The 11,674-nt window shown below is 35.1% G+C and overlaps 1 protein-coding gene across 1 annotated transcript; it reads right to left on the bottom strand.

Annotated features, from left to right (window-relative positions):
* Positions 1-193: 193 nt before the first annotated feature.
* On the bottom strand, positions 194-3,945 carry LOC149781658 (uncharacterized). Its single transcript, XM_089934772.1, has 2 exons — positions 3,354-3,945; positions 194-757 (listed from the first exon to the last, which is right to left on the bottom strand). Exons 1-2 carry the CDS (start codon positions 3,445-3,447, stop codon positions 201-203), a joined length of 651 nt encoding a protein of 216 aa, XP_089790898.1. The 5' UTR covers positions 3,448-3,945; the 3' UTR covers positions 194-200.
* Positions 3,946-11,674: the final 7,729 nt, after the last annotated feature.

The following is an 11,674-nucleotide window of genomic DNA, read 5'->3' as shown; positions in this document are numbered from 1 at the left end:
TTGATTTGTTTTTTTCCATGTCCTTTAGTACCCATAGGAACAGATTTTTGTTCTATTCTTTTAATGTCATCTATCTGTGATTTAACTGCCTGTCTTCAGGTCTGTTTATCCATTAATGTTATTATCAGAGAGATGGATATTATTTTCAGAGATTATATAATTACACAAAAACAAGTATTTTAATGAGCTTTAATTTAATATTACATTTGATTTGTTTGTATCAGCATCAACATCTGAGCCACAGCAGGAAGCAGTGATGGTGGACAGTTGATGCAACCACAACAGCCAACATGGTTGACATTTGGAAGGTGAAGTATGGGAAGATGACGTTTTGGTTCCATTGGCATAGAACAGCATTGAGCAGCACAAGAACATGGCTCCTCTGGGGCTGGCATGGACTGCCCACCAGGCATCATGGGAGGGGGTATCGCCCCCATCATTGCTGTCAGAATGTCAATCACAGTCATAGGAGGCATTGGTCTTGGCATTGGTTCCATTACTGGCCCCATCCTTGACTCAGGCATAGGTCCCATCATGCCCGTATGCCCTCCAATCATCTCCATAGCTCTGTCTGGCATCATTTTCATCGGCTGGCCCATCATGCCTGTCACTGCTTGGGGCATTGATATCATAGGCATTGCCCCACCCATCACTGGTTCTCCTCCTCTGCCCACCATAGGACTTGCTCCATCCATGCGTGTACCTGCTCCACTCATGGGGGAAGAAGTTGGCGGTGGACCCTCAACTTCAGGGGGTTCTATAAAAGAAAGAACCTTTTAACAAAAAGAAAAATTATTTTTATGTTGTCAAACTAAAGCTCTATCATTAAGGATGTTGATCACTCAATATAAGTAATGAGATTTCATTGCAAGCGGCTTTAAAAAATATTACTTGGTTTTGCATATCTAAAGTTTCATCTGATGATGGTATTGAACTTAGTACTGAAGAACACTTAATTCCAAGTCAAACAGTGCCTGAACTTATTCTGGTTATGATGGTGTTTGCCCTATATTCTGGTTATCGTGCTGTTTTTCTGTGCATTCTGGTTATTATGGTGTTTTGGCATGTATTTTGCTTATCATGATGTTTTGTCATGTATTTTGGTTATGATATTTTACCCTGTATTCTTGTTTTCATGGTATTTTGCCTTGTAATCTGGTTATCATATTTTGTCCTGTGTGCTGGTTAACATGGAATTTCGACTTATAATTTGGTTATCATGTTACTTTACCCTGCTTTTTGGTTATTATGGTGTTTTGCCATGTATTTTGATTATCATTTTGTTTTGCTCTATATTTTAGTTATTATGGAATTTTGCCCTGCATTCTGGTGATTGTGGTGCTTTATCTTGTATTCTGGTCATCATGGAGTTTTGCCCTTTATTCTTGTTATTGTGGTATTTTGCACTGTATTCTAGTTCATCATGACATTTTACAACGTAGTCTGTTTATCATGGTGTGTTGTCATTTATTCTGGTTATCACAGTGTTTTGCATTGTGTTCTATTTTAACATGACAATTTACAATGTATTTTGGTTACCTTGGTTTGCCCTGAGTCTGTTTATCATGGTGTTTTTCCCTTTATTCTGTTTATCATGGTGTCTTTTCCATATTATGGTTATCATTGAAATTTGTTGTATTCAGGCTAGCATTATGTTTTGCCCTGTATTCTGGTTATCATAGTATTTTGACCTATTTTCTGGTTATCATTGGTATTTTGCCCTATATACTGGTTATCATTGTTTTGCCCAGTATTTTGGTTATCATGGCATTTTACCATATATACTGGTTACCATAGTGTTTTGCTTTATATACTGGTTATCATTGTGTTTTACCCTATATTCTGGTTATAATGGTGTTTTACCCAGTATTCTGGTTATCATGAAATTCTGTCCTATATTCTAGTTATAAGTTTTTGTACCATTCTGGTTATTGTTTTGCCTAGTATTCTGGTTTTCATTGTGACTTGTTATATATTCTTGTTGTGATATTTCCTTGACTCCTGTTATCCTGGTGTTTTGCCCTGAATTCAGGTTATCATGATGTTTTGTCCTATATTCTGGTTATCATGATGTTTTGTTCTATATTCTGGTTATCATGATGTTTTGTCCTATATTCTGGTTATCATGATGTTTTGTCCTATATTCTGGTTATCACGACATTTTGTCCAGTATATTAGTTATCATGGTGTTTTTCACTGTATTCAAGTTGTCATGGTGTGTGTCACTGTATTCTGGTTACCGTGGAATTTTTTTTTATGTATTCTGGTTACTGTTTTATTTTGCTCTGTAGTATATTAGGGTAGTTTGCTCTATACTTTGATTATCATGGTGTTTTGAATGTTGTTATTTATTCTGGTTATCATGGTGTTTTGCATGGTTTTCTTGTTATATCACAATGTTTTTTTCCTTCATTCTGGTTATCATGGTATTTTGCACTGCATTCTGGTTATCAGGGTATTTTTTCCTGTATTCTGATGGTAGTGTTGTTTATATTATATTTTGGTTATCATTGAATTTTGTCCTGTATTCTGGTTATCATAATATTTCGTCCTGTATTCTGGTTGTAATGTTGTTTTTTTCTACTATATTCTGGTTATCATTGAATTTTGTCCTGTATGCTTGTTGTTGTGGTTTTTTGCACTGCATTATGCTTGCCCTGATTCTTTGCATTGTATTCTGGTTATTATATTTTTGACAAAATTTGGGATGCACTAAACTCAAGTTCATGTTTAAATTCCAGAAATTATGATATTTTAGCACTTTAAATAAAGTTAGAATCGTGGAAATTTCGAAATTTACAAATCTGGCTCTATAGATGTAGTACATATCAGACTTGGATGATATTTGATGTACTGAAAGAATTATGTTTTTTAGGGCATGCACTTCTCAAGCAATATGGTAGAATGACACTTGTACATATAACACATACTCATTGTACCACTAATCGTGTCTGTAAATGATAATCATTTGACCCTTTAATCGTGGACACTAACAGCCATTTAATATTGTAGAGGATACTTGTTGAACTTTTTCAGTTTGTCGAGCAGGGGCGCCCGCAGAATTATTGGTGGTGGGGAGCAAACTTGTAGTGGTCAGCTATTGAGTTTTACGGATGTATGCCAAAACATGTTTAGCGGTGCAATCGGGGTGGGGTGGGGTGGGGGGCTTTTAATCTTGGAGAAAGGTCTCCCCCACCCCCACCCTATATGGGGGTGCCTATGTTGTCTATAAAGGATACTTAGTGGAATGGACTATTTAAACTTGTCTACTTAAGATACTGATGTGACAATTTAAACTTCCGAATTGGTGCATTCAATTGATAATTTATTGAGAGAGAGAGAGAGAGAGAGACCTATCTCCACTGTGGCTCCCGGAGGAACTTTGATGATCTGAAATGTAGCCTCGGACACCACCAGCCAACAGGCCATGAACAGCAATACCGTCATTATTAGTCTGGAATAATAACCATTCTTCGTTAAGGCAAGGTAACCCGTTCTGTTAAAATGTTTAGAATGCTGTTTCTAGAATGTCTGTGCAACATTCGTAGGTTTTTTAGATGTTTCATCTATGGTTTTAAACATTTTAAAGTATTTTTTTCTTGAAAGAAACCATAAAGAATCCAGGATTAAAATGTTTAACATACTTTAAACAGTTTAAGATTTATGTCCTCCCCTTTGCTAAATATGTGTTCGAGCGCGAAACAACTGGAAGGTTTCCTGTATTAAGTTTTCGTTACAGTTATTTGCTTAAAATTATGCTTTGAAAACGCTTAAAATGTCAGGGCTTCTGAGTATTTGTCCCTTATTCTCTGCTAGAGGTTTCTTACCACAGACGTATTGCCAACTTGTGTAGGAACAACTTGCTTTACCTGGACCCGCGCATGTCTTGTATAGCATATATCACCAGTCAACCGCTCCCATAGTGACTGGGTTCAAACGCTAATATTGTTGTATCATTTTTGTTTCATTTTCATAGATGTAACATCATTGAAAAGTAATGGATTTAGATTGTCTTCTTTATATAATTGTGTATAATATGTTTTAATGGAGATGATTGAGATTCGGGCTACGTGCCATGCGTATGATAGAGTTCAACCAGTAATGGTGCTAATTTTGGTGTAAAGCTTATGTGTTCTATATATCGTTTCGCAGAGACTCCTATGTGAGCTGTAGTTAACAGACATTGTCCTGTATTTAAACTTTTTCAGCAGGACACTAGATCTAGTTCAATGCAAAATGTGTCTAATTGACAACCTCGAGCTTTAGCTAAAGCAAGCTAGAATCTTGCAAATGAAACTTTCTTCCCCTACTTAAATACTCCGTGTTGATTCAGTTGGTATATACTTAAAGCAACACATTTGATTTGTTATATGTTTTACCCTGATTTAGAGCTTCTTGACCACAACATATTTAAAGTGGGTCGGTGGTTCTTCCCTGGGTTTTCCAGAGTTCTTCCTCCACCAGTTATACTGGCCGCCATGTATAGCCTATCTTGTGCTGAAAAATGGCGTTAAACCCTAGAACAACAACAACAACAACATATTTAAAATAGTTGACCTAGCTACAGTTTTACCAATGTTTCTTAAAGTTAAGCCTATATTTGGCACATTTTATTGGTTAAACAGTTAAGCCTATATTTGGCACATTTTATTGGTTAAACGTAAGGTACACTTAAATTTCATCTAGTTAGATGCTAAATTCTAGACTTAATTTCATCCAATCAAATTGCTGAATTCCAGACAAAAGAAATTAATCTCAGACCCCGAGTTTGCAACAATTCACAAGCTTGAAAAAAGATTCAGCTTAAACTTCTGACATCTGATTGGTCAGTAGTTTTTCTTCATGATTACCAATATAACATATTTGTTTCTCCATGTTCGGTTGGGAAAATGCCATACAAAGCGAGCATGATTTGGTTCGTCGATGCCGGCAACGACATCTCAGTGTTTTAGCTTGGTGCAAGACATTTCAATCAATCAATCAATCTATCTATCTATCTATCTATCTATCTATCTAATCTAATCTGATACATCTTTCTACCTATCCATCGACACCCTCTTTCGATAATTGTCTGCAGATTGTTATTTTTCAACTCTAATTCGGAACTTGAGATAATTTGATATAGTATAATATTATCAGTCTATCACCGAAGCAAGTTTTGCTTATTTTTTTATATATGTTTATTTAAGGGAGGGGATTATTTTCTACAATGTACATAATGCAATAGAAGTCAACTCGCTGAAAAGCTTTATGCAAATCGACAATTTTAAACCTAAGCCGTTATGAATTTAATGAAGATTGTTATTGTTAACCTTTAAGGACCATGGACTGTTTTAATCAAAGTAACTTCACCTCACAAGGGGGAAGGGTTAGAAGCTCAATGGTCACCCCTTAATTCATACATGTTGTGATAAAACTGAATTCAATGTTTGTGGTGTATGTACCCATTTTGGCTATCACACCGTGTGTTTGGGTCAGATGATTTTAAATAAGCACAGCATAATATATTTAATTTTATTTGATAGGATTACGTTGATTATATTATGGGAATTACTAATTGATAAAACTGCGACTAGAACGGCCAATTTCTTTTTTATATTTGTATTTTAAGTTTCTGAAACTTCATTTAGAAATGATTTAATCCAAAAGATTCTCAAAGCTATTTTGAAATAATCCCGTATTAATGTACGGGAGAGTACATGCACAGATATTGATGTATTCACACCACAGTGATTGTGTTTGGACTCTTTCGAGAACCCAACCCGGAAACCATATATACCCATTCTCAAAAAAGGTAAAATTTATGCGACTAACGTTGGCCACTTTCTGGACTGGACCCTGTGTCACATATTAAAACTGTTCAAAGCTCTACTCAGATGGATATGTTCCCACCATTGCGATTTTGTTATTATCGTTCCTTTACCTGAGGAAAATGCGAGATATTGCGAGCATCATGTTTGTCCGCGGAGCGCCGTGGCCAATCGTGTTAAACTTTTTTGTACAAGATCATAACTCCGAATACGCAAAGGACACGGCAAGACATTACAAACACGATGTCGTCTTTCATGTGGGCGCCACAGCAACTCGGTATCAAAACCTCCGTACAAGCTCCTAAGTTAAAGTAAGACAAAACATCGCAAGCACTATGTCGTTCGTCAGCGAGGTACCGCGAGAATTCTGCGTTAAAGGATTTCTACAACCGCGTTATTCCAAAAGTGTCCAGACATAGAATATTTAAAAAATCGATCCATCAAACTGCAAGGTAATTTTTCATCGAGACTAGCCTTTTTAAGTTAATAATGTATGCGATATGTATGAATAGGTATGAATCGTTACATATTTAAATGAAATTATATTAACTTTTTGATCTTGTGATATTTTGCGAATTTGCCCAGTCGAACTACAGAGACTTTTTTTTATCAACATGGGAAAAAGAAACAACTCAAATTTGGCGCACAAAATACTAAAAGATTCTCTCAGAACAGAAAATTGGAAGCATGTAATTATAAACTGGGCCTACATCTACATAATGCTATATTATGAACATATATTCTTTATTCGCCCAGCGCGGATTTTTTTTTTTTTTTTTTTTTTTAGCACAATAGAATATTTTGAGGGCTCCCAATAAGGTTTCGGTCCGATAATATAGTATTTTATACATACATTTTAAGCACGATGATCAATTTCATTTGTGTGCTTCCCATGTCACTAAATTAGCTGTTTAACTTAACAAGAATGCTAGAATGTACTTATTAAACAAGCTCAGAGAACAAACCCCACTATCACTAAAGGATTTTGGCTATATCTTCTGAACTTTGAGAACAACTATATTACCTCAAGTAAAGATTTTTAAATTAAAAAATAATACTTTGACATTGCTATTTCATTGATGAATATGTGGCAATTTGGGATTGGAAACGATGTATTAATGCCTTTCCCGTGTGTTACAATTGTTTTAAAAATCGGAATAAGAAATTGACAAACTAAAGATAAAGAACAACAATAAAACAAAACACGAAGAACAACTGAATCCAAAAGATTAGATGTTACTAGAGAGAGAGAGCATGATATCATATCCTTACAGGCATTTCAGCAAGAATTATAACAGCAATTAAATCTGATGAAAGCTATAGTTATTTTGGTACTTTTTTTAAATAAAATTCTTTAATCTACAGTAATTTTTATATAGGACTCGCTGCTAGATGAAGTTTTGATACTAAATTCCTTCAAAGAACGTTTAACTTTCAACATCATTGAGATCCTTGACACTATGTATATTCCTTTTTGGTGCTACAAAATATGAATGGCGTTTTCCTATGTATGAAAGAAGAGACAAATTTCCCTACCTGTTTGAAGCGCACACCTCTTGTCGATGCTGACTTACTTACTGCAAGTCTACATTAAACAGGTGAGCTTTATACCTGCTATTACCTTACTTTGATCTTCACTCGAGATGCCTACAAGCTCTCTACAAGTGTCGTATGACCGGTAACAAGGTGATATTTCCTCCTCATGGTTCGTAACATGTGAATATTTCACGACACTTTTTTCAGATCGAGACAACCCTGCACGTTTCTCGGTCTAAATACCGCAATGTTCTATTAATATAATAAAAATTAATAAAACACGGAATAATCAGCCAGCATCAGAAAACGGAACAACACTTTCAGTTTGTCGAGAATTTGTTTTTAATTTTATGAAAGTGAAATAACATTTTTTATACTGTCCATTTAAGTCTGGCCCTATTACGGTTGCGGTTGATCCAAAATATAAAAAAATTAGTGTTGAAATTATAATTATAAATTGATACCAATGTATAAAAATCTAAGAGGATCCTGTGGTATGCGCTTTTCTCCGTTATATTTATCTCCATTTAGAATTATAATTTCGTTAACTTATAATTTCAGGTACATAGCTTACATTTCTCGATAAAAACGTGTGGGGTTTGTATAGCGCTGAATGTTCAAGTCCGCTTGTCTAGCGAAAACATTCTCGTGGACCTTAAATTTCGGTGATTTTATAATGCCAGATAGAAAGTGTAATAATTCTAGTTTGAAATGATTTTGCAGAAGAAAATTTTGTTTGTCGACATTGCAGAGGAAGAGATGGCGTTGGTCTTAAAGCTTTAAATTTGTAAGGATGTTGAAAGTGTGGATGTGACTTTAATCAGATTGTTTGTTAAACATTTCACGAACGATGTTTTTCTACAATTCAATTCATCTAGTGAGAATACAGCCTTTTGGGGACAGTGAAAGGGTTATGTATTTTGTGTGAGAAAGGAGGGCGTTTGCTCATAATGTTGCACATGTTTGAACGCAGCACTGAGTGTAGGAGAATCTTGTTTATATTTTGATTTTAGTTGTTATTGTTTTTTACTTTCGTTACATGACCAAGCGAATCACTTGTCTACATAAAGGTCACATGACAGGCCGACAAAAACATGAATCAGCGTGCGTCTTATAAATGTTTATCTTGCACGTCATCTTGTTCGTTATGTTTTGAGAGATGAGGCAGAAATGTGTACAACAGCGTTCTTTATTGGGATAGTATGATAACGTTATTTTAAGGGACTGCAACATTTGTACTCTGTGTACTGTGCGATAATGGGGTTTTCTTTTCTAGAGAACTGCAACGTCTGCACACTGGGAACTGTTTTATATTTTTTTTTTCTCTAGAGAACTGCAGCGTCTGCGCACTGGGAACTGTTTGATATTATATTGGGGGCCTGCAACAATTAATTTATACAGGATACTGCTTGGAATTTTTTTTTATTGAGAAATGCAATGTTTGCACACTAGGGAATGTTTGATAATGTCCTCTTAGGGAACTGTTACGCTTGTACATGTTCTTGTAGAGTAATGTTACGTTTGTACTCTGGGGACCGTTGTCCACATTTGTCTGCATAATTTCAATTAATGACATGGTCATCTTGTTTAAGTTTTTAGACACGTTTCATCCATATGAACACGGGTGCAAGTCACAACCATTATGAGTGCACACACGTGTGTGTATGAGTGTGTGTGCGCGCGCGCGCGTGTGTGTGTGTGTGTGTGTGTGTGTGTGGTATGGCAGAGCTGACTTTATATTTCAAGCAAGATATCAACTGACCAGTCTTAGGAACATGAATTGTGTTGCCAATGTTTGCGAACATTAGCGGTGCAATCAGACTGTACAATGCCAGATATCACTGGTATATAATGTTCAGTGAACATTATTTTATTGCACAGGAAATGTGTGAATTGTTATATATCCAATTTGAGGATCAGGCGTTATATTCTCCTGAATAAAAAGGACATTTCATAGGACAAACTCCATAATGTGAGGTTAAAAATGAGGCAAGGAATGCTTGAAAAATAGTAGCCTGGTACCCTCGCCTGTCATGATGATCCACACACTAGGCCTGGCACACACGCACCGTTTAATGGTCGATAGAAATGGAGAAATTCAAGATGGCGAAAGTAATACAAAAATGCTTTGGCAATAGAGAAATAGCACTAAATCAGTTAATTCAAGCTGTGTCATCACAAGTATTTTCGTTGTAATAGTCATACTGTGTCAGTTAAAGAAATACTGAGTGTTTGTTTAAAGTGTCACTACACAGTACGGTCATTTTCATCAAGTATGTGCAAGTTGGGGAGTGGTGTACTGTGAGAAGATTGGGAATTTGCATGATTGTGTTTTTAAGTGTCAGAGATGATTTTTTGAATTAAAGTTTGTGTGTGTTTTACCGTTAGTTTAGTTTCAACATTTTATAATGTACCGATTTTCGTGTAATTAAAGTTTGTGTGTGTTTTATTATTATTTTACATCAAGTTTCAACATTTTATAATATACTGACTTTTGTGTAATTGAAGTTTGTATGTGTTTTACCATTATTTTATATCAAGTTTCAACATTTTATAATATACTGATTTTCGTGTAAATGAGCATACTCGTGTTTTAAGATGCATTAAGGGAACAGATAACGTGGTAATGTGGGTTGACTAGGTTGGTGGTACAATATATACCTATTTATGGAATGTATTTTTCTTAGAATAATGCTTGGTCAGAATCTTCTCTGGCAAGAATTAACAAGTAAAACATGCAATGAAAAAGGAATAATAAAGGTTTAAAGCATGAAACAGCTCATTAGCTTCAAAAACGTTTATTTCCTATATGACATACCTCAATGAGAGAATCTCATTAAAAGAATTTAGAAACCTTACATGTATACTTTGTAGTAACAGTGTTTATTTGAGTCATGTTTTTAATATATGGGTATACTAGTTTATACCTTTTTATGATATTTGTCTTTAAATAAGTAAATTGTCGCATCTGCAAAACACTGCAATTGATTTATATTACTTGATTCTGACAATCTTGAACTTGAAAATTCAATAGGACTATGATGATAAAATACTCCATTCGACAGGAATGATGCACTGATTTTTCACTTTTCTTTTTTGTTCATGTATTCTGAAGTAATTCCATAAAGACAAACTTCAGGTTTTAACAACAGGCAATAACCAAGCCAGTGAACTGTACGTTAGACGCTAAGTGCACGTCTCTGAAAATTCTTAGAGTTGCATGAGTACAGTATTGATATACTTTTTTAGCATCAAACTTTAAGCACGAATTCTAACGGGTCATAAACAGCCCTACGATTCAGTTATAAATAAACAAAAGGTTGACAGTTTAAGCCTGTGTATGATGAGATACTTCCGCTGATATATTTATTTGTAACTTGTTGGTAGCAGTTGAAAAATATGTACTACGAGGGGCATATATTCATTCATGCTTCTGCAAGTTTTAACTGTATTGGTGCTTTTTCATATTGGTGGTCTGTCTGCAACTAAGATTTGTCTCAATTTACAAAACCGCATAAAACGGCAAATAATGCTTTACATCAAATGTATCCCGAAATGATAATATTATCATTATCTGATAAAGGAAAATAATATTAAGTTCCAAAAATGAGTTACGTTTTTAAAATTTTGTTTAGAATAACAGCGACTGGTAAACGTAGCATCTACCTTATTGCAGAGCACATTTTGTTTTCATGTTAGTAGTGAAGGGGGATCTTATAGGGTCTATGGGATTTATCATTAAAAACACCCTTGGGAACATATAGGGTCTATGTAAATTTAACATGGAGAAAAATCGTGGGAACATATAGGGTCTATGGGAATTAACATGGCCAAAAACCCTGGGACAATATAGGGTCTATGGGAATTAACATGGCCAAAAACCTATGGGACTGTATAGGGTCTATGTAAATTTAACATGGCCAAAAAACCCTTGGGACTGTATAGGGTCTATGTAAAATTGAAACAGGGAGGGTCTCTATTTTTTTTAAAAATAAAATAAAATAAAAAAGGGGTAGGCAATTCAAAGGCTATCTCTTTTCGAGAAATATGGGGGCCCTGAAAAGGGCCTTTGGGTTTTCTTCTTCTTCTAATTTCTTCTTTTTCTCAACCAAGTTCTTATTTTATCTCCTACACTCTTCTTCCCTTTCTTTTTTTTCTTCTCCTCTTCTTCTTCTTTCTTCTTCTCTTCCTCCTCTTCTTTCTTCCTCTTTTCATTTTCTTCTTCTTTTTCAATTTTTTCGTTCCATTTGCGTATTCTTATTCTTTCCTCTTCATCCTCCTTCTCCTCCTTTATCTCTTTCATAACGCAACTAATCTTGTCCTTTGCT

The sequence above is a fragment of the Sinohyriopsis cumingii genome, chromosome 15 (assembly GCF_028554795.1).
Source record: "Sinohyriopsis cumingii isolate HCF-2022 chromosome 15, ASM2855479v2, whole genome shotgun sequence".
In the NCBI taxonomy this organism is placed as follows: Eukaryota; Metazoa; Mollusca; class Bivalvia; order Unionida; family Unionidae; genus Sinohyriopsis; species Sinohyriopsis cumingii.
This window is presented reverse-complemented; position numbering and strand designations above follow the sequence as displayed.